General features: G+C 33.8%; 3 protein-coding genes across 5 annotated transcripts; all 3 read right to left on the bottom strand.

Moving 5' to 3' along the window:
- Window positions 1-16: 16 nt before the first annotated feature.
- Window positions 17-7,753, bottom strand: LOC120346438 (uncharacterized). Of its 3 annotated transcripts, XM_039416179.2 has the most exons (7): window positions 7,391-7,753; window positions 6,461-6,560; window positions 3,801-4,006; window positions 3,450-3,557; window positions 2,622-2,921; window positions 1,158-2,135; window positions 17-1,068 (listed from the first exon to the last, which is right to left on the bottom strand). In XM_039416179.2, the coding sequence occupies exons 1-6, from the start codon at window positions 7,461-7,463 to the stop codon at window positions 1,201-1,203; spliced, it is 1,722 nt and encodes a 573-aa protein (XP_039272113.2). In that variant the 5' UTR covers window positions 7,464-7,753; the 3' UTR covers window positions 17-1,068; window positions 1,158-1,200. The 3 variants fall into 3 exon arrangements, with proteins under 3 accessions (XP_039272113.2, XP_077971555.1, XP_039272112.2); XM_039416178.2 differs by having other exon boundaries at window positions 18-2,135; window positions 7,391-7,750; XM_078115429.1 differs by lacking the exons at window positions 6,461-6,560; window positions 7,391-7,753 and having other exon boundaries at window positions 17-2,135; window positions 3,707-3,839.
- Window positions 7,754-10,408: 2,655 nt separating this feature from the next.
- On the bottom strand, window positions 10,409-13,011 carry LOC120346437 (AP-4 complex subunit beta-1-like). Its single transcript, XM_039416177.2, has one exon. The coding sequence runs from the start codon at window positions 13,008-13,010 to the stop codon at window positions 11,271-11,273; it is 1,740 nt and encodes a 579-aa protein (XP_039272111.2). The 5' UTR covers window position 13,011; the 3' UTR covers window positions 10,409-11,270.
- A 22-nt stretch (window positions 13,012-13,033) lies between these two features.
- Window positions 13,034-15,658, bottom strand: LOC120346455 (mediator of RNA polymerase II transcription subunit 19-like). Its single transcript, XM_039416199.2, has one exon. It carries the CDS (start codon window positions 14,337-14,339, stop codon window positions 13,656-13,658), a length of 684 nt encoding a protein of 227 aa, XP_039272133.2. The 5' UTR covers window positions 14,340-15,658; the 3' UTR covers window positions 13,034-13,655.
- Between the last annotated feature and the right edge of the window lie 9,034 nt (window positions 15,659-24,692).

Genomic DNA, 24,692 nt, shown 5'->3' with positions numbered 1-24,692 from the left:
TCTCATATGTGCGATATAGCTGAAAGGTTCAATTTCAATGCGTTCGAAATGGCATCAAAACGTTGTTGGTCATGAATATAAGTTGACTGAATATGGGCAGCACTTGGTTACGAATATGACACAATTTCATAAGTGAAATCGAATATTGTCCAATTTTTAGAACTCCAATCGTAGTGATGCCTACAAATAGTTCCTTAGTCGTATCAAATCTTTATACAATATTCCTAGTTTTAATGCAGGATAGCGCTTGATTTTTGGCAGGGTGGTCAAACTATTCGGGTCCTAAACTTAGCTAATGCTTCTCCTTCTTTCCAGTAATTATCAACAGCAACTCAACTGCATTGCATGACAGAAGTATTTGAAAAAACTTTTTTGGTAGAAATTTCGTTGAGAATGGTTTTTAGTGATTTTAGAAGGATAAGGGGCAGTGGTCAACCAAGTAGAGTGGTCAATTGAAAACTTTTCGGGGTAGAATGATTTTGATAAATTTGGGAAATAGAGTTCGGTAAGTCACTTACGATATTACGAAAAATGTTTGTAATCTGATAAACAGCTGACTGAACATACTCGGTAATCGGTACCCTATTATGATTAAAAAAGGAGATTCGCAACAATCGTATGAATTCTGAACATCCAGTGACTTATGCTCTATTTAAAAAAAATGCAGTTTATGAATGCTTTGCTTTATTAAATTTGGAAAAAAAAAAGATTTTACATTTTCAACAAATTTGAATAAATCTAGCTAAATGGTTCCTTTGTATTATATTTATACCATGCCAAGCAGTAGGATATCTGCAAAGAAATCTCAATTTTTTTGTTGGTGTTATATGAACCTTGAAATGTACCCTTAGAGTGCTTTGACAGAAAGTATTCTCAAAATTATTAATGTCGACCACGACTATTACGTACAGAAACCTTGACGGGACATTCAGTATTATTTCATACATATTGACAGATTTAAGGAAATCGCTTTTTAAAATTTGTACATTTTAAATAGTACGTATGCACGTAGAAGATAATTAAAAACTGTCATTATGTCAGTTCCATGTTTTTGCTCTTTGGATGTTTCTAAAAAATGATAATAGCATACTGTCAACTTTTTGCAGCATACATCAAGCGCAAAAAAATAAAAAATAAATTGTGCGTGCATGATATACCTTGTATTCAAGTTTCTGTTTTATACAAATATTTGGAGAGCGATCACGAGTAAGCTCTATCCCTCCATGATTTTTTATTAGAACTGTTTGGTTTATCGTCGCTGGAATAGTCTGAAATATTGCGTCGGTTTTGACTTTTATCTGAAAACGATTTAGTATGATGTTTTCTATTTCGTTTTTCAGGGTGGGGATTCCTGGATCCACGCGTTCCAGTTTGTGCCCGGCGTTGTTGTCCCCTATCATTTTTTTCTATTGTTATACTCTCCTTTCCCTGTTCTCTTCTGCCTTGGCCAGACCGACTTTGTTTTGGTTTCGAGTTATTTTCGGTTGGAACAGTATCGTTCGGTACTTCACGACGACGTGTTCTTCGCCTTCTTCTTTCGTGTTGCTCATGATACCCATGGTTAGACGAAGAATTGGATTCTTCTCGCTCTCTGTTGTCGCGTTCGTGACGCTGCTGCCTACTGCCCGACTTGCGCTCGTGCTCATTTTTACGGTGTTTGTCGTTAGTTGTAGGTACTGCAACTTGTACAGCCTCGACATCTTTCCTTGATTTGTCGTTGTTAGAATTTTCAGTGATTTCCGATTGCTGTGGATGGGTCCGCCGCGGATGCATCACGTTATGTTGGTCTTTACCATAGTTTTCATTGGAGCTTGCTACTTCGGAATCTCTCGTTCTCAATGTTCCGCTAGTACTTTCAGCAATGCTAGCTGAGATTGTATTTACCTTTCTATCGCCTTCCTCTTCGTCCTTTTTATTTTTTCTCTTCTTTTTGAAATGTCGAAAGTGAGCATACGCGTGCATTATTTTGCCGGAACTTTTTTTATGAGCCTTATCATAAAAAATTCTTTTCAGCAGATATAACACCAAGGCTATTGCACCTACAGTTCCAAGAACAGCCAACAAAATTTTGATTTCGTGAGGAAGCGGTTTACTTCTTCGAGATGGCAGTTCATCTTGTTGTATAATATTATTTGCTGAAAAAGAGGAGAAATGATATTTATTCAACTATTGGTACTCGCGGTCATTTTGATATTGATTGATGAGTTCAATGCCATTTTCGATGACTTACTTTCTGTGTTTTTAATTTTTTTATTAGATATTGCACGAAAACTGAAAGCACTGGTGGTCACGATCCATGGGTCGTTATTCTAGAATTAGATCTATATGGGTGCTGATATACAGGCTTAAAACATTTTCTCGAAGCATTGTCACGTGCACTCATTCCGAAATAATGGAGATCCATCACTGAACAAGGTAATGGTCGGTCAATGGAATGCTAACTGTGACTATCTCGAATTATGTCGGTATTACATGAAAGATTTTTCATGACAATTTTCTCGAAGAAAGACCACGCACAGTCAGAGATGTAAAGGAAGATCACATTTTCGATAAATTACGGACGAATGGTGATATACGAAAATCTACTGAAATGACCGTACGTCAAATTGGACACTGCTCACCCAATGTTGGAATAATCCTTGTTGTCGGTTTTTCATATTGCGATGGATTTCTACCTCCACTATAGTAAACTGGGCCGTTATTATTATGGCTATTTTCAGCTTCGTTCCTTGCTCGATTTTTAGCTTCGGTTCTTCGATTCTTAAGCGTCAACACGGCATTAGGGTTGGGTGGAAGAGGCCTTGATTTAGCAAATGGTGCTATGACATCTCCTATGGATCGAATTCCTGAAGATGATGCCGGTGCGGCAGGGGGCTTGCCAGGAGAAGCAGCAGAACTCGGTAAAAGATTCGACATGCTTGCTGAAAAAAGTAGGTTATATCACCAATTTAAATGGTTAAAATTCACTTATTCACTGAGGGGAAAATTTTTAAAAATAAAGGGTTATAGCAGTTTAGCAAAAGTCCGTTTCAGCATCACAAAGTTTGTAGTTTAGGGTTTTCGAGTTCTCTTGTCTAGGCTCTAGACTAGAAGGTATTCGACTCGACTACGCTCCACTGCACTCCGGTGCATTTTAAAAGGAAGGAAAAGGGTTAACGAGAAATCTAGACAAGACTCCGATAAATAGAGAACAAAATATCGTGGATATATTTAGGTATAATTAAATTTTTATTTATTTTATTGTAAATATTTTGTTTGCTTTCATAATTGCTTGTGATTCACTCTTGATAAGCAAAGCCGATCAAAACGTGTAAGCGCTTGCAGTTGTGCGTTCGGGCTTACACGCTCGTTATAGTATGTTTACAACAACTTATTACACCAAATTACCAAACGCTGTGGCATTCGTCTGATTGATGTTGAAATTGAATATGAAATATAAAGTACCTTACATGGCATAAACGCGGCGTCAGTTGTGTATTTATATCTTGCTGAAAATCCTCTGTATGAAGATGATGCTGCAGCAGCGTTAGAGTGCAAATTTAATCTCAAAGTATTACCTAGGAAAGTTTTCAATAAAAAACACGTTATTACAATCTCACATATATTGCAAGTTAATTTTAAATCTTTATTAAAAGTCTGTTACTGTAGAATTCATATATAAAAACTTTAAAGAAGTTCACTATTTAACCATATATGACCCTCTCACCTCCAATTGCTATTGACTGAAAAAACAGATTTTTCAACGATCCGTCATATATTCCCCTTGACATTACATAATAATTAAAATATCTATGACTGACCACTCGATATGACGATTCTTGGGCGATTAGTTCCACATAAAGTTAACATGGGCGGTTGACCTGGTCCTGTTTCATCTTCGCCTTCTTTAATTGTTCCATCTACAACATTCAACCACTGCCAAATGCATCTATTTTGTGAATTTGGTTCCACCAATGCAAAGTCAGTGAGCTCTAATTGGATTTTATATTGAGGCGGAGCAGATATTCTGGAATGAATCAAACATTTGCAATATTAAATAAGGTTACTTTATTGTGCGAGGTGTCAATATCTGCCTAACAAGAAGATGAAAATAGTAGTGCATAATAATGCACATCAAATATCGTACATCATCTTCGTCGTACAATGATGGAGATCGAGAAATAGTTAGTTTTTAATATAACTATATAGTATAACTATACGGCTAATACTAAACAGGAACGACCACTGACTTTGCCATGGTAAAATTTATTTAGAATTTCATACACTGACTAAACCTATAACCTGACTTTGCAATGAAGCTAAACTCGCGCTAGTAAACTACGTAAATTTGTGATCAAATACCTTCTTTATATATAAATCAGCGTAATAATCAGGTACTTTGTCAGCCTCGGCTAATTATCATCTGAACGTTTAGCCAAGCTGGCTTGACCAGGTTTTATAAACGATTTTACCTCAATTTAGCCTAAGGCTACGCTCTTAAATTATTGCCTGTCACAGAAACTATTTCGACAACTTCAATATCAGTAACAAAACACGCTCGCAAATATTGTACTAAGGTTACTAGTCTGGTTAAGTTAACTCAATATAAACAACTCATCCGGATGTAACAAATTGTGTAGTCTGTGCTGTAACGAAAAGATGACGGCCTTTTCAGACACAGGGCGTACTAGAATGAAAACTCCGTGATTCTAAATCAATATACACTAAACATAAGCACATTTTCAAGGTCACATAATCTTGCTATTCTTCTAAACTTTCTAACGCTATATATAATGAAATACAAAGAATGTTAACTTGGATAACATTGTTTTACCATCTCGTGTAGGACCAAGCAATATTCACAAGTAGATTGTCTGAAAAACGCGCTCTATATAAGTAAAGGGCATTTAAAAACATTCCTCCACATATATAATATATTATATGTATATCATTTTTTTGCGATTCTTTCGTCTTAGCCAAAAACTAAAAATCATCATCTATTTTAGCGATCTAGCCGAAAATAACAAAACATTTACAATAAGCAAAAGACAGGAACTTTGCATAAAAAATTAATCGTGCTAAACGGAATTTAAATTAGGTATAATAAAACTTTTAATTATTTAATTCGGGAGCTTAGGATAAACACCTGCTCTAAACAGCTGGATGTGGTTCTAAATTGTAAAATGGAGAATTTGAAGTCATAAATCGTGACAACACAAATACAGCATAAAGTGACACGAGCGTAGAAAGTTAGGTCATTTTGAGATATGTCCTTCTCTACCATTCCCATGACCTTTTCTCTGTCCTAAATTGTTTCCTAATTTGGAGTCATTACGGAATATATCTGCATATCTGTGTACCATCGTCGAAGTGGCGTACTTTGACAATGACCAGAGTTTTGGTTCTGAGTATGTGGTTTTGGACGTTCAACCATATTGAACGTTATAAAGATCCGTTGAATTCTAGTTTATCGGATAGCAGATTTATCTTGGAAATTTCCACTAACACGTTCCATGAGCTCATTCAATGCATATAAATATGATAGTGTTTAGGCCACTTTTCCATCAATATTATGACGGGACTTAATTTTGCTCTTTCATATTTTTTTTTTTCGAATATACTATCATGGGGTTGTGTACAGGAGTATACGGAGTGGGAACCAACGTTTCGACTCAGATATTTATATATATATATATATAGAAGATTTCACTTTCCCTATTCCTGACTGAACTCGAGCACCTCTGCCGACGTTGCCACTCTGCAAGATCTCTTTTTTTTTGTCTGACTACCTTTAAGGTTAAATGTCTTTTCGTTGCTACATATTTTATCTGATCAATCCGTGCCATTCAGCTGAATAACAAAATTCTTCACTTGCGTCATCAGACTGGGCAACTTAAATATTCTGAATATTTTACATACTTGGCAGCATGATATTGCAAACTATGAGCTTTCGTTTGGTCACTATGATCTATTCTAGCACTTCCTATAACAGGATTTTCGAAAATAGCTATAAAGGGTAAAATGTTCCCATAGAGCTCAACCAAGTACTCCTGTGGCTAGCAACGACGTAGACGAAGCACTTTTTAGTATCAGTTTTTCATAGCTTTCAACAGAGAAAATTAAATTTAAAAAGTCCCATAATTGCCTATTTCACTATTATATAATAGTCTTGTGCAAGTAACATAATTCGAATAATCTGATATTCGGTTTGGGAGAATCTTACAATAGTGCGTCCGCACAGGGACGAATGAAAAGAATTATTAGGCCTTGTTGTTAGGCCAATTAAATCACAAACTAATAATGGAAAGAAGAAAATGTTTCTACTACCACGACACAATTTCGATTAATCTTTTTATATCTTGCCTGTGCTATTTTTCAATACGCTATGATAATACGTACATACACTGACTACTCAAAATAATTGCCAAACACCGTTCTAATCGATCAAATAGCAAACGAAAAATTTGGAAAAAAATCATACTTCCACCAGCACTGTGTCTGAGATGGAAATTTTCTTGGATATCCAGGACTCTTCACCAATGTCCATCCATATAATGCATGTAGGTTGTTGTAGTGGCAACCTGAAAAGCATACAAAATTTCATGCTTACACAACTGGAAGAAAATTTAAAATGAAGCTGGAATAGGATTTGTTAATATTCGTAGTCCTACACCAGGGGTCGGCAACCTACGGCCAGCGGAGTAATGCAATTCGGCCCGCGACGCCTCACTGAATTATAGTAACAAAACGGCTGTTTTGACTATTATACTTTTTACGAAACAGAATTTATTGTGAGACACGTGTAGACTAAATTATATTATAACCTAACAATTATATAATTTACAATTACTGGTTTAATGAGCCTATAATTTAATTATAATTAGACAAATGGCAACAAAACGCAAAAAAGTTGGTGCTAAGTGCAAAGGTTTCAATAGCGCCGGAAATATTCAAATGAAATTTTTTGAGATGCAGTGCAATGAGGAAATAAATCTATATTTATTCGAAAAATGTATTACTGCTTGATTTTTATTTATAAAAAGTGTCATTTGTTTGGTTTTCAACTTTCTAAAAATATGTTCGGCCGCCAATGACTTGCAACCTCTAATTTTGGCCCGCGAGCGACAAAAGGTTGCCGACCCCTGTCCTACACTATAGTACACTTGTATCAAAGTAGGAAAATGTTCCATACCTATGTTGTTTCGCCATTTTATTTTAAAAATTCCCTAACGTGGCGCAGACATCTAGTTTTAAATCGTGTGACAGGATTCAGTACGCACCCATGCCTGAACAGACTATATCTAAATATTTCAGCAATCAGCTATAGCCTCAATAGGTGAGAGCAAGAAACCTTTTCATTTTTACAAGTATTTTATATCCAGGACTATTGTTACAACAAAAAAAAACTCACTCTTTCCAACTGTTAGATCTACTTCATATGTTATTATGAGGACTATCAATATTCTCCAAGTATTAACACCCATGACAAAACGTTGTAACCATGTAGAAGTTACACATTACAAAATAGGTGCTTTATATAAAACATGCATAAATGAACAACGCATTGATGATATATCGAGGCGCATGCTAAAATCAAATAAATAAGTTTTAGCGACACGCAGATTACTAACAAAATACTTGAAGAACCAGTGAATGGTAAAAATTCCAACCACCTCATATCTTTTTGTCTGACAATTACAATGGAACTATCTGATCATCAAACTAACTATGTTATACTGTAGGCTACGTGTGTCCCTGAAATTGACCGCTCTTCAGTTATGGCGCACTGTCCAATCGAATACGGGAATTAAATCACTACGCATTCAACTGTCCAATAATCACACTTTAATTTTACGATCACAATATAAGATTTCCATTAATGCAACTTATGATAGCGTTGTTATACGGAAATGTTTTAATCCGCAAATAGCCCAAGGCAATCGTTGTGGAGATGAATCCAGTTGTCAAAAACATTGCCTTACCAGATTTTGACAATAAATACATATAACAGCCACGTCATCCTCTTTACATCATTAAATACCTGATTTGAACCAAATTAAATAAACGAGTGAACAATGCTGGGATATAATCATGGTTGCCATATCGTGCTTATTTCTAAGATTTGTGCTTATTTTCTAGACTGCGTCCTATAAAATAACAATGTGCTTATTTCTAAGAAAAGTGCTTATTTTTGAGTTGCGTGCTTATTTTGTCTGAGAAGCATGGATGACTCGTTCGTATTTTGCGTATAAAGCTTCCGTGAAAACGAGGGGTGACGCTTTGCTGTGTTAGTATTGTGATCAATTCTAACATAATCTCATATCTCGGACTCGCTCTCATCGTGAACTGTTTCTGTTAACGGTAGGGTTTTCAGTATTTCCAGGCTAACTCTGACACATTTACAATAGTTGCTGTTAGTTTTTAGGGATACTGTTTTTAAGCATTAACCATAATTTAGACAATAAGTTAGCGTAAGCACGAGTTCCGTTTCGAATATGAAAAGGAATTTGACGATGTCAAACGAAGTCGAAAGGGTAAGAACGATATGCTCACTGCTTCTATTGTTACTGCGATATCAACCTATAGAGGCCATGGAGAAAACAGCAGTTAGTGCCCACAATATTACCACAAAACATGAGAATTTTGCAAAAAGCAGTGCAAGAAATCAAATTATGGAGAATTTAGATTAGTGTGGCCCTCTTCTAGTTCCCAATCCTAAACAATTCATGCTCAACCCTGTGAAATACCTTTATAAAGCAATGAAACTAGGAAGAACGGAGAGTTTTCCTGTGAGAGTCACAGGCCCCCGGTTAAGAACCACTGCTCCAAGAGCAATTTCCTGGCTGCATACAACCTTGTTCGAAGCGAATTTTAATAAACTTGGGTGGGAAAAAATTGGGAGTGCGAAAGAGTCTCGTGTATAACTATAATTTCCATCTTATTTTCATTCGCCCTGAAACGAACAAACAATGGATAAAAACCAAACAGCTAAGCTAAATTCTGTACAAGCGAATACTCAAAACTATGAGAATACTCGTTCATTCTCTGCACTGAGCTACCCGGACAAAAATAATAAAACACTAAATTGGAGATTTTTATATGTATGGGGTTTATTTAGGATGGATTTTCGTTAATTTATAAATATTGAGAACGCTCTTTACAATAGTCAAGACTATTATCTTATTCTATATTCACGAAGTGCGGTATTTTCGTAAAATTTAATAAAAATATGCGTTTTTGATATCGTTTGATGTGATTTTCCTAGAAAATTATTGAATACCTAGGGTAATTTTAACCAATGAACCATTTTGTTGCTAACCCGATTAAGAAAAAGAAAGAACCCCATTTAGGTTAATTAAAAGAAACATAATATTAAATATTAGGCAAATTGATGTAGGCGGCCCAGTCATTCGACCATGTTTCACATCCGGGAGAAATGTGCCGAGTAATAACTCTTCCCAATGTGCTTCGATCTCGACTCGGCACAAGCTGGAGGAAGCATTCTCTGGAACAAAAATATTGTTTTGAATTATGGACTGTGCCTATGGTTAGGGTTACCATATTTTTTTGACCTCAAAGCGGGACGCCTCTTGTAACTTTACAGTTTCCAATTTTACTACATAGGCCTACATTTAAGCCATCCCGACTGTCTTCATTGACCATATTGTCATCGAGAGTTCATGCACATATTTTCTGTCTGAATATCGAGTTCAGTTCGAAAAATAGAAAGAAATAGACGCTAACGATACAAATGATCCGAATTTATATTTTTTTATTTACAGCAAAAGGAATAAAGAAATAGTCTGCCGTTTTCAAGCATTGAGAATTTACTTATTCGCCCAAGCATGCTTTTCTGTAGATAAATAACATCTTACAAAAAACGTTGTTCAATGCTACATTCACGCGAACGTCCGAACAGGACCAATTAGAATTGATTTTACATGTGATACGTTCGCTAACAATGTTAGCGGGAAACAACGAAACAAACAAAATAACGCATTCACCTTCAGTAAGTACTCTTACAGGGCTGTCACTTTTCTCTGACTAAAAATATCTAGATTGACTTCAAAAAACGTCTAGATTCAAAAATAAAGCATCTAGAAAATACATCTAGATTTGAAATCATTGAATTTAATGAGAATCAACGAAACAAGAGCATACAAAGTTTATTATATTACATAATATTAGATGTCGAAGAAGCTAACACCTGTTGATGTTGTTTCTTCAGAGGGATTTTTACAAGTTTTCGCTGTACCTATTTTCTTGACAACCAAATCAGCAAGTACAAAATTGGTATTTTTGAGTCAGGCCAACTTTAATAACCAAATTGCATTCAGTAAATCTGTCTTCATGCTGTTCCTCAGTTCCCCGCCAGTCAAATATGCGTTCAAGAAATTCAAGAGCTTTGGCGGTGATAAGACCACACACACATAATGTAACATTTATTAAATAAATATATATCAATATAAAGAAATTAGAAACATATATCAACTGAGCAATAAACAAAAACGGGAACAATGATTGAATACGTGGACACAAGGTTTGACTTCAGTGCAGATGGATACGAATCACAGAGAACCCGCTATCCGATTATTCAAAGCATGTTCACCAACGTTGCAATTTACGCCGTCACCGATGAAGCCTTTGCTGTGCACGAGTTTGTCCGAAAGATAGTGGAAAATAGCAAAATTTATGGATAGAATTGCCAGGCCACATAGAAACCCCGAAAAAAAAATTGCTATTTTATGACTTGTTCCATCTTTAAATACTGAATATTTGAAATAAATGAGTCAATTGGTTGTAGAGAAAGGCGATTTTCACAACACCAACAATTTTGCAAAACGATCTACATGTAGGCTACACTGCATATTTAAATAAAACGAACTGATATATATTTTTTCTTTGCTGACACAGTAATCGTGTGTAAAAGAAGTATTAAAATGAAACAGTAGAATTTAGTGACAATAGAATACAGTATACGACTACAACTGGAGTATTCATGATTCTGGGTAGGCGATTAATTCAATTCAGATAAATTAAAAAATCCGCCAAAAATCTCGCAGTAAACTTATGTATGTATCTTATGATAATGTATATAAATAAGCTGGCAATCGTTGCTGACGGCATGTACAACACCATATATGGGTTTGAAACACAAATGTCTGGCATCATCTTTTGAAGACCTAAGGTGGAACATCAAGAATCTCCAACAAAGGTTGAAATATACAACCATAAAGGTGCGGGAGTGGAAACATCAAAATCACTTCAAAAGACACACTCGTAATAGTTAATTACAATTTGAGGAATTGCAGTGTTTGTAAACCGCACTCAGAGCGATTTGTAAAATGTTTAGGAAATTGATAGCTGAGTTCTTTTGACAAATCTGAGGCAAACGTATTTGCTGCTTGCACATTTGTCTTCAGTAAAGTATAATACATCATTGCATGTCTGTTTAAAATTAAATTATTTTCTGAAAACATTAAGTGCATTATTTCACCCAGAATTGTTTGAAAACTTTTTGGAAATTTGAAATAGAATATAAATGCAGATCTAAGAAGCACTAATTTGAATAAATAGTCTGATATATGAGACCATGTAGCAATCTCTTGTTTGAGAATTTTCATTATTATTTTCATATGAGGTTTGCTTCTTGAAAAGGTACACACAAGTGACAAAAAGGCAACTTTTGAGTAATCACATGAAAGTTTTCTGTAAATTTTGACGACCTCGTCCATTAGAGTATTAGAATCAATGGATAACTCCTTATCTTTCAAGTCAGATTTTATCTTCCACAAGGCTACCAGGGCTGAATCAACAATGGAGGTGTTATCATGCTTCAAAATACTCTGAAGAAAGGTTTCACAATTTGATGGCAAATGTTGATGTATAACTGTTAAAGAATCTACAGCTTCAAAAATTAGTTCACTTTCTATTGCTGTCATAATTATGCCAGTTATGTGACGAAAAATTGTTAAAACGTTTTCTGTGGTGGCAGTCCTAGAAAGAATTTTCAACTTTTGAACTTTCAAAAATGCATCATCAGTGGAAAGAAGAAGGAATTTTTTCCAATATGGAAACAATTTTGAATTTGAAGATTTGTCTAAAAGTTCATTGAGCATTATAAGATGAAGGCTTTGCATAGGTAATGTAACGAGCGCGAGTTTTGAAATTAAGAAATCTACTATTCTTGTCTTCACATCAGAATAAATTTTAGCAAATCTTTTTGATACATGAAGCATTGCAGTCGCACAGGATAAAGTGAAAAAAATTGGATTTTTGTCATCTAAGTGAGGATCCAAGATATTAAGAACTTGGAAGATTTCTTCATGTGTCATTTTGAGAGGATTTGAACATTTTGTAAACAGGACTACAATTTCCATTTTTGTCCATTCTTCTACCATATCCATCCTTTCCAACAACGAGATGAGAAGTTCAGTTTTAACTTCATGCTTTTTCCCTAGTTGCAAACACCTTATACATTCTACGATAACAGTTGGATCCTCATCCACATATATCATTTGTACAAGTTTGTCAAAAACAGTGGCAGTATCAAATTCAACTTTTTGAATACTAAAAAGTCTGTACAATTTTCCGATGCCTGCAACAGCATATCTTCGAACAGATGGATTATTATCTTTCAAGCAATTAGTAATGCTATTCATTCTCGTCTCATTAAGTAAAGACGATATTGAATGGGAATCAGTCAGAATAAGAATAGCAGCTTTTCTGACAAATGGATTAGGATCCAACAAGTCATTTGATATAGAGTTTGTGATGTGCAACCAAATTTCTGAATCATGTTCCCCAACAAATGAAAGGTACAAATATACAATCTTTTTCACCCGTACATCTTTAACTTGAGTCAGCTGTATAACCGAATTCAACACACGTGTAGACTCAAGTAATTCACCATCACACATTCTCAAAAGATCTTTCAGTATTTCCAATATTGCTTGAGAATTCCTATTTAAGTCTGTTGATAATTCCTTAGAAAGTCTACGACTGATATCATGGGAGGAATCATAATTCATTCTAACAATAGAGCTGTTTAGTATCTAAAAAAGAAAATACAAAAAAGATGGACATAATTTAAAAATAAGGCCTAAGATATAGTGAAAAGATAAACTGTAATATTCTGAAATAGAATATAAATACTATTCCAAATTTGATCAATCAGGATCTCAAGCAAATGACATGAAATTTACAGCAAAACTGTTATCAATATTATCACAGTAAATTCCGTTTTTACAGCATATTTGCTGATAAGATGAAAGAGCCCCCGTCATAATCCATTAGCGACATATGATTTGATGCATATAGACCTGTACATACAATCCTCTTGACTAGAATTATGACCAAAACAGTACAATTGAAATATCAAAGGGCCAAGATATTCAAACATAAAGTAAGACTATAATTTGAGAAGAGATTATCATTTCGCATCTTATTATAAATAGCTCTTTCTTGTTCAAGTTTATTGACGAAGATGAATCAATGGGACAGCAAGTTTTATTCAAATAATATATGATTGATTGCCCTGAAATTCCATCTGCAATTTTAACAAGAACTATCTGCCGGTTTGAATCGCTAGTCCCAAATGGGTGATTCACTTCGCCCTCAAGTTTTTTTGAATGATTGAACTTGATGGCAAAAAATATTCTTGTGTGTCCTGCAAATCAGGTTCTTTCTTTATCTCTTTCCCTCTTCTTTTTCTTTTCTTTTTTCTTCTTTTTCTTTTCACCATCTTCATGTTTTTTCTTTTTATGCTTTCTGGGCTCAAATTCTTCTCCTTCATTAATATGAGTATTTTGCATTGGGTCTGACCTACGTTTTTTATGATGCTTGCTTTTTCGTCGTGTTGAGTCAATTGATTGATATAAGGAACGATAATGATCAGGCAAAGGCCCAGGATGCAAACGGAAACTTGATAATAAAGGCTGTGATAGTGGTTGAATTTCTTTATTACCAACAGGGGGTCGATCGATCAACGCTTTTAAACTACTATTGTCTTGTATTGCAAGTGTGTCAATAAACCCAGGCAAATCCGGAAGAAATGAACTTAAATTTTCTTTTACTTTCTTTCCGCCGCAAAATTTGTTATATGTTGTTTCTAAATTGTAATGTGCTAGAAGATTTGTGCTTCCCGATACAACTGATGGCTCAACCTGATCTTTTAATAAATATATCCCAGTAGAAGTGCACACAGGAGGTTCAGATTTTTCAATGTTCATTTGCTGTGTCTCCATTGTGGCAGGCTGTTGGAAAAAATCATGTGAAAAATTCATACGATCATTATTAGGATGGCTACCTAATCCGGAGCTAGGAATCTGGTGATCGCCACCTTGCAAACTTATATTCATTTTACTTGTTTATGACTTAAAGCTGGAAAAATGAAATTTAATGTTAGTTCAAACAATATCGAAATATTAAAGAGGTTGACAGACTAAAGATTAACCTGATTGTCTCATGCATCATCATGAATATATCGATCAAAAGTTGGTCATCATCTTTGAAAAGATTATTTCAAATATATTACAGAATAATAATTATACAACCTGATAAACCATTGGGTTTCAACCTCTTGGTAGGGGCAGAACCCAATGAAACATTCCAGAAGCTTAAGCAACCCCTGTGCAATTGATTATATATGTTTATTTCATTATATTTGTTATCATAAAATATGCCAATTGAAATACTAAATTTGACACAGAACATGTGAAGGGACCGTTTCCCATTGCAAAAATAGCCCCCACATTAAAACACAATTATAACAGTACAAACCCCTCTTTCACTAGGTATAATAACGGTAGAGAGAGAGAGAGATTTTATTTCCACAAAACAATGTTAAGAAAGGACAATAGGTACAGATTTTTATAGAAATACAGTACAGTGAATATTTAAACATTGATTCGTGTTGGTCAGTATGCAGGCTCCGACCATTTTTTTTACGCTGTGGTCGAACTGTCAGTATGGATTAAAAAAATATGAAATTATAAAATAAAGACATAAAATGAGTCGGCTGATAAAAAAATATTTCTACTCTTCAATACTTTACATCAGATTTATTGTATAGTTGTATAGGGCATGTGTAAAATTGTATTACTACACTTTAATCAAGTACAATGGTGATCACATCCACAGAACCCTTTTTTTATCCACAGAACCTGGTTCCGTATAAAAAAGAGAGAGATATTTGGTACTTTGTCAACCAAGATACAAACAGTCATCAATACGAAAAAAAATGTAACGAAAATAAAATAAAAATTGCTTTGATATGGACGGGAGGGAGTGATACGAGTCACGACCATGCGATCATCGAACTCAACTCCAATCCTATTTGCTGATGTGATTAACGTTCGCATTGAAAATGATTATTAGAAAAGCTGGTCTGCCAAATAGAGAGTACTGTACTTTAACAAATTCAATATATAATTCAGAGAAAATCGCATTGCTGTATTGTTAGGTTATTTAAAGACATTGAAGATTACTGATATAAACTCGGATCATTCCCTACAACTGTATACTGTTTCCCATCAAATTGTTTAAAATTTTACGGACGCTTATAAATAATGAAAGAAAAATGTTTCCCTCTCTTCTGCGCTGTTTCGCGCTGTATTTAGTAAGTATTACGACCACTCATTTGAACAATAAAATTCATGGGCTTTAGATGATGGTAAACAATAACCGGGTCTCCCTAAAACCAGGCACTCGCGAATTCAGGCACTTTTTCAGGCACCATTTTAGGCACTTTGATATTTTTTTATTTTTACCGTACGTCATTGGGATTTCCAATTTACCTGACAAGATAATTGGACTTTAAATAATTTTTGCATCCCTATATTGCAATAAAACAATATTATTTCCAATTTATTAGGGTATAAATAATTTTTCAATAGTAAAATGTGGCAACATTGATTACAAAATATAGAAATCAGGCACTTGTGAAATTTCAGGCACTTGGTCAAAACCTATTTTACAATGTATCTGATTACTCTAAAGCAGAAAATTGAATATAAACACTTTGTATGGTTGAATTTACAACTTCTTGGTAAAATACAATACCGTTTGTGACTGATGGAGGCGTGTCATATTTCGCAAGTGCCTGATTTTTCATTTTTCTCGGTGACAGTTGCCATATTTTTTCGCAATTATTTTCCTAAATTATTTGCGTCAGCACTTACTATTCTTTGCTTTCTAACGCAAATTCACTGTTCCACAACAATTTGAGCGTTTTTAATATTGCAATGAGCAATACCATTTGACAACATATGGTCAACCATCGCACTTTCTGGATTTATTTGAAATTGAATATGAATAATAAAATCTGGCAACCTCAAGCACAAAATACTAAAACCAGGCACTTGTGCAATCTTTCAATCTTTATATGTAACTATAAGTGAACATTATATGCGCGTGGAAACTATATTCAATATGTAAAAATATTCTGGCTGAAAATGCTGCTAGCTTCACAGTGGTCTTGTGAAATTTCAGGCACTTCGTAAAAACATATTTCTCGGTGTTTTTATACACTTTGAAGCAGAAAACTAAAATATACACTCTTTTTTATGATTGAAATGACGTCTTTTTGGTAAAAAACAAAAACGATTGGGACTGGTGATGAGGGGTCAAATTTCGCAAGTGCCTGATTTTTCATTTTTTTCGATAACAGGTGCCATATATTTTCGCAACAATTTTTCTAAATTATTTGAGTTAGAACTTACTAATCATTGCTTTTTAAAATAAATTCCTAGTTCTACAACAATTTTAGCGTTTTTACAATGAGCAATATTATTTGACAACATATAGATAAACATCGTACTTTTTGGATTTATTTGAAATTGAATAGGAATGATAAAATCTGGCAACAGCAAGCACAAAATACTAAAACCAGGCACTTGTGAAATTTCAGGCACTTTGTAAAAACCTATTTCTCGATGTTCATACTTACTTTGAAGCAGAAAACTAAAATATACACTCTTTTGTATGATTGAAATGACGTCTTTTTTGGTAAAAAAGAAAAACGATTGGGACTTGTGATGAGGGGTCAAATTTCGCAAGTGCCTGATTTTTCATTTTTTTCGATTACAGTTGCCATATATTTTTGCAATATATTTCATAAAATCATTTTCGTCAGAACTTAGTACTTACTATACTTTGCTTTCTCGGTAAAATGTTTTTTTAGGCAATCCGATGTATATTGAGTGCTATTCTTATCGCTAATTTCAATTCGACGTCTGCCCGAAGGTGGTGCAAGTATTTATATTGGAAGTGAGTACATACCTCTTCAAAACGCCCAGATGGAAGATTGAACAAGTCGGAGTCAACAAAAATTCAATCACATTTGGAACGTTGTCGCACTGCATCGTCGCCACTCATATACTCTGACATTCCGATGCATGAATTTTGCTTTCTGGAAAATAATAATTGGAGTGTCTGTTAAAGTGCGAAATGTATACGGGAGCACGTACAATATCAATGCTTCGTTTGCAAGCGTTGGTATCATGATACATGTGAGAAAGTATCAAAAGCGAAATTGTGGAAGTGTAAAATTTGTATTCGGTAAGTCGGTGTTGCAAATGTGGGTATTTTCAGGGCGCTCCCGTAGTAGCCTATGTGCTCCAAGATGGCGCACAACCTATTACCTCTATCTTGGTACACATACTATGTTCGGGTTATGTGCCAACTTTGTGCACATACTACGGCAGCACCATTTTCTGCACAACCTGTTCTGATGCTCTTTCGCGACATGAAGAAACTATACGCCCGACATATAAAAGTAGCAAAATATACACAAAACCTTTTCATGTTCAATTTCAGAACTGACATTTAAAATTCTTTTTCTTTTTTTTCAATTCTTAGATCTGTGGTTTTACCTAATTGCAAGATACGTAAATCATATCATGTCAAAATAGAACAAATAGTAAGGATTTTCATTGGATACTCAATATTTCTAATAATTTTTAATCTGAAAGCTTCGATTAGTGTTCACTCATACACTTCCTTTGTGAAGTTGTGTTTTTAATGTTTTATCTCCTCAATAAATTTAAATTCAAATTTATATCCCCAATTACTGATGAAGAAAGATCTATAATCGAGAGATTAATACGGCTTCTGTGACATTAAAAACAAAAACTGTTTTACGTTTTTATATATTTGTAACTTTTTGAATAACGCAAAAAAATTCGTTGACTGACTACTGGCGTGTTGAATATTGAAGGATTTTTATTGTAACATTCGTTTAACGATGCTTTTAAGCCTAACTTTGGGCATATCAGCTACCTGATGTCATTCGCCGAGTGAATTTTGTTTAGGTGACATTGCCATCTCGTATTTACAATCCTGTAGCCATTCTTCTTATTTAGGAACTACGTGTTTTACAGTTAGCTGTTACAGCATGAAATAATGTACAAATAATTCTACGTAAACTATCCATGAAATCCATTCCATAAACTATCCATGAAAAGATATTACAGTCAGATCTTCAGGTTGTAAAGAATATTATACAACAGCAACAGCAAGTGATTGAATATCTTTATTGTAGCCGTGGTTGAACACCGCTGGTTGTCAATATGGATTTTGCACAGGCTTTTATACATTTTGTGAACGGTAAATTATGTTCTATTAGGGGATAATGTAACTTGGATACGTATTATAAAAAATTCTATACGACATAAGTCAATTGTTTCTGTTATGTAGTTTATATGAAGTCATAGGCCAAAATTACATTATTAAAATCGTCGTCCGATAACAATTAAAACTGGAATTTCGAACTAATATTGCCAGAAGACAAATTAGGTTCTTTATAACAATGCGATTGTTGCTACCTGGGTAATATATTACGTCGAAATGTTTATAACAAATTAGTAGAAGTTTTGAACCAATTTCAAGGGTTCCGAACATTACTATAAAGATGTCGTCTGAATAACTAATATTCTTTACAGATCTGTCAAATTTAAACCCGTATTTAAATAATACATATGTCATACTTTTGAATTTAAAAAAAATAAACAACACAATGTCATTCAAACTTTACAATATTCAAATAGTTTTGCAAAAGCGTGATTGGTTTAATTAAATACCGATTTCCGGATGTAGATACTGATGTTAAAAGTTTAATTCCATTTATGCTAAGTGGAGCTCTCATACAAACATTGACTTTTATAAAATAATGCAATAGGGAAACAACATATAAAAAAAAGACAAAAATTATAGAGATATGGCAACTATCATTGACAAAACCAAAAAATCAGGCACTTGCTAAATTTGCCACATTTTTACCAGTGACAGTTCTTCTTGTTTTGAACAATAAAAATACCAAATTCAGTCATACAAAATATGTATATTTGGATTTTCGGCTTTAAAGTAATCAAAAACATCGGGAAATGGTTTTTTACAAAGTGCCTGAAATTTCACAAGTGCCTGATTTTAGTATTTTGTGCTTGCGGTTGCCAGATTTTATCATTCCTATTCAATTTCAAATAAATCCAAAAAGTACGATGGTTATCTATATGTTGTCAAATGCTATTGCTCATTGCAATATTAAAAACGCTGAAATTGTTGTAGAACTAGGAATTTCCTTTAAAAAGCAATGATTAGTAAGTTCTGACGAAAAAGATTTTATGAAAAGTATTGCAAAAATATGTGGCAACTGTAATCGAAAAAAATGAAAAATCAGGCACTTGCGAAATTTGACCCCTCATCACAAGTCCCAATCGTTTTTCTTTTTTACCAAAAAAAACGTCATTTCAATCATACAAAAAAGTGTATATTTTAGTTTTCTGCTTCAAAGTAAATATAAACATCGAGAAATAGGTTTTTACGAAGTGCCTGAAATTTCACAAGTGCCTGGTTTTAGTATTTTGTGCTTGAGGTTGCCAGATTTTATCATTCATATTCAATTTCAAATAAATCCAGAAAGTACGATGGTTGACCATATGTTGTCAAATGGTATTGCTCATTGCAATATTAAAAACGCTCAAATTGATGTGGAACAATGAATTTGCGTTAGAAAGCAAAGAATAGTAAGTGTTGACGCAAATAATCTAGAAAAATTGTTGCGAAAATATATGGCAACTGTTATCGAAAAAAATGAAAAATCAGGCACTTGCGAAATTTGACCCCTCATCACCATTTCCAATCGTTCTTGTTTTTTACCAAAAAGACGTCATTTCAATCATACAAAAGAGTGTATATTTTAGTTTTCTGCTTCAAAGTAAGTAAAAACATCGAGAAATAGGTTTTTACGAAGTGCCTGAAATTTCACAAGTGCCTGGTTTTAGTATTTTGTGCTTGAGGTTGCCAGATTTTATTATTCATATTCAATTTCAAATAAATCCAGAAAGTACGATGGTTGACCATATGTTGTCAAATGGTATTGCTCATTGAAATATTAAAAACGCTCAAATTGTTGTGGAACAATGAATTTGCGTTAGAAAGCAAAGAATAGCAAGTGCTGACGCAAATAATTCAAGAAAATAATTGCGAAAAAATATGGCAACTGTCACCGAGAAAAATGAATCAGGCACTTGCGAAATATGACACGTCTCCATCAGTCACAAACGGTATTGTATTTTACCAAAACGTTGCAAATTCAACCATACAAAGTGTATATATTTAATTTTCTGTTTTAGAGTAATCAGATACATTGTAAAATAGGTTTTGGCCAAGTGCCTGAAATTTCACAAGTGCCTGATTTCTATATTTTGTAATTAATGTTGCCACATTTTACTATTGAAAAATTATTTATACCCTAATAAATTGGAAATAATATTGTTTTATTGCAATATAGGGATGCAAAAAATTATTTAAAGTCTAATTATCTTGTCAGGTAAATTGGAAATCCCAATGACGACGGTAAAAATAAAAAATATCAAAGTGCCTGAAATGGTGCCTGAAAAAGTGCCTGAATTCGCAAGTGCCTGGTTTTAGGGAGACCCACAATAACCTCTGTGAAGCTAGTAGCAAAACACGAAATTGTGACTGACGGAATCGCAGAAAATACCCACGCGTAAAATTAAAGGCGAAATATTTGCCCACAATTCCAAGCAGTGTTCACTTTTAAAATCATACATTGAAGGACCATTACCGCGACACATGGAAATGTACATTGCTGGGGATCAGATTGTATCTGAGCAAATCAGATGCGATATTATAAAATATCCCACACTATGAGTGGAAATATTTTTATTGCAGATTGAAGTACATTAAATTTACTTGTTTTTAGAATGTAGAAAACAAAATGCATCCATATTAGTTCAAAAGACAATAGACAATAGACAATAAGTTTATTTCGTCGTGCAAGAAATCACAATACAAATTCAGTATTACAGTACATTTCAAATACAGTAACGGATTTCATCGCAATTGACAGGAAGTCGCGAAGGACCAGGAATGGTCATCACAAGTCTGCGACACCAAGATTAAAAACGAGTCAATAATAAAAAATTGAAATAAGTGAAAGCAATATGCACAAAGAAAAGCTTATCCATTCATAAATTAACCAACAAGGTTGATATGAATCATTATATATGATTTGGGAGAGAAAGTAATAATAAAAGTCGGGGAAATTCAATTGATATACAGTAATTATAAAAATAAATCACCATATCATTCAGCTGGGCTTTTGTACAATTGCAGCGATTAAATTTTTATATATTGTCATATGCAACATTAAATTGAGCGATCATTTTATTTGATGAGAAAAATTAAATTAAGCAACCTCTATGTACGAATTATAAGGCACAATTCATACTCAATGTACAACCATCCACATAAAACTTTTAGAGTAGAAAATAAAATTTGGCACCAGGCCGATGTTAGGCGCATATATCCAGATCGGAGGCGACTCCAGCCACATCTTAGTTACAGTTGCAAATGCAAACAATGTCGATAATTAGCGAAATACGTAAAAAAGGGCGTTTCGGCGATATTCAATTGCGATTCTTTAAAATATCCCCCATTGGGAATAGAATTTTTTTTTTTTTTGTACATTAAAGTACATTAAATTTCCTAATTTCAGAATGTAGAAAATAATACACATCCATATCAGGTCCAAAGATATAAAGAAAACAATGTCGATAATTAGCGAAATACGTCAAAAAGGGCGTTTCGACGATATTCAATTGCGATTTTTCAAAATGTCCCGCATTGGGAGAAGAAATTTTTTTTTGTACATTGAAGTACATTAAATTTACTTTTTTTTAGAATGTAGAAACTAATACACATCTATATTAGGTCCAAAGATATAAAGCAAACAATTTCGATAATTAGCGAAATACGTAAAAAAGGGCGTTTCGACGATATTCAATTGCGATTTTTCAAAATATCCCACATTGGGAGAAGAAATTTTTTTTTTGTACATTGAAGTACATTAAATTTACTTTTTTTTAGAATGTAGAAAATAATACACATCCATATTAGGTCCAAAGATATAAAGAAAACAATGTCGATAATTAGCGAAATACGTAAAAAAGGGCGTTTCGACGATATTCAATTGCGATTTTTCAAAATATCCCACATTGGGAGAAGAAATTTTTTTTTGTACATTGAAGTACATTAAATTTACTTTTTTTTAGAATGTAGAAAATAATACACATCTATATTAGGTCCAAAGATATAAAGCAAACAATTTCGATAATTAGCGAAATACGTAAAAAAGGGCGTTTCGACGATATTCAATTGCGATTTTTTAAAATATCCCACATTGGGAGTAGAAATTACTTACTTATTTTTAGAATTTAGAAAATAATACACATTCATATTAGGTCCAAAGACATAAAGCAAACAATGTCGATAATTAGCGAAATACGTAAAAAAGGGCGTTTCGACGATATTCAATTGCGATTTGCTTAAAATATCCCACATTAGGAGTAGAAATATTTTAATTGTACATTGAGGTACAACAAATTTACTTATTTCCAGAATGTAGAAAATATTACGCATCCATATTAGTTCAAAGTATATAAAGCAAACAATGTCGATGATTAGAAAGAAATGTAAAAAATGGCGTTTGAAGCAATTCTACTGCGATTTTCTAAAATATCCCACATTAGGAGTAGAAATAATTTTATTGCAGATTGAAGTACATTAAATTTACTTGTTTTTAAAATGTAGCATCCATATTAGTTCAGAAGATATAATCCAAACAATGTCGATACTTAGCGAAAAATATGAACGGGGGCGTTATAAGCAAATCCAACTGCGATTTTCTAAATAATCCTACATTAGGAGTAGAATTTTTTTTTATTGTAGATTAAAGTATATCAAATTTATTTTTTTTTGGAATGCAGAAAACAATGTGCATCCATATTAGTTCAAAATATAGAAAGCAATTTTGTTGGCGGAAATTTCGAAACAAAGTCACCATTTTATACAAGATATACCATCATATTCAAAACCTTTTGCCAATCCGAGGATTACATGACTCATCTTGAAACCAATAAATTACAAAAAAAAAAAATACTTCTCAAAAAGTTTTTTTCAATATTTCTAAAAGTAAAAATCAGTAGAATACCTTCAACTTCTCATCGGAGACTTATCCCGCCACGCAAATGCAACATCTGTTACCGAAGCGTATCGAAAATTCTCGGAACAATTTTCAAGGCTTCGACAAAGGGATTTACAAAATATGTATACTGACAATCTCACGCAAGGTATTCTTGAACAGCATTTTGGTCAACTCAAAGGAACATATTTTGAAGGGACACAGTTTTCAAATTTATACAAGTTTACGAAAAATATCGCAGAGAAATAAAAATATCCGTAAAGCAATTCTCCGACGTAATTCTGCACAAAGGTGGTAAAAAGTCAAATCGATCTCCAAAAGCGACACACGAAAGAAAAAACAGTATAGCCCGTTAGTCCAATCAAGAAAATGCTCTGGAAAAGGCTTTTATACAACGGATGCTGCCGCCAAAAAAATATAATTCGACAACGTTGTAGATTGTAGAAGATGACGACGATGTATCTAAAGCTTCCGTATTGAATAGAGCTGTCAATGAAATCGAGTGTTCAGCGGGTGAACCGGATGCTGGTCACTGTGGTATATGCTTGGCTATAATCGGGTTCCAATAAATTGGTAGCAATTTGAAGTATAGCTTGGAAAATTATCGTCATTGGATATTATTGGCTCTTTGCTTCTGGAGTGATAAATGTGACGTTCCAGTGAAAGATGCATTTTGCAGATATTTCATGGTCATATTTTCATGGGCCTGCAAAACGTTGGGAATACGTGTTGATTCAACAGTGTACTGCAGGCGTTAAACTATTGCAAATCGAAGGATGGTACCTCAGTAATTTGGAGTGAACTTTCGGGGGACATACAAAATATAAAAATTATGTTTTAATCAATGTAAAATCTGCATCGAATAAAACCCGAATTATTAGAAAACGCAATAACTGACGGTTGCAGAAAACTCGGCTGGGAATTTGGCCTCCAACATGACGCTCAAGAGTATTTAGCAGTATCTGATATTATGTCCGTATTTCACCAGTCTGGTATTATAACGAATCGGCTCTTCAAGCGATAAAAACGTGCAGTATATGCAATAAAGAAACTTCGAGTTTATGCAGCGTATCAAATATGCTTTTTATTCCAACGTTTGACGAAGTTCCGGACCATTCAAGCATTTTGGATTACGTTAATATTTTAAAAATCATCATTCCGGCCTTAATTGTTCTTCGTGCAGTGGTCAAAAACGTATAAAGTACCAAAA

The sequence above is a fragment of the Styela clava genome, chromosome 8, assembly GCF_964204865.1.
Source record: "Styela clava chromosome 8, kaStyClav1.hap1.2, whole genome shotgun sequence".
NCBI classification, from domain to species: Eukaryota; Metazoa; Chordata; class Ascidiacea; order Stolidobranchia; family Styelidae; genus Styela; species Styela clava.
Note: the sequence above shows the minus strand (reverse complement) of the source record. Positions and strands in the feature narration are given on the sequence as shown.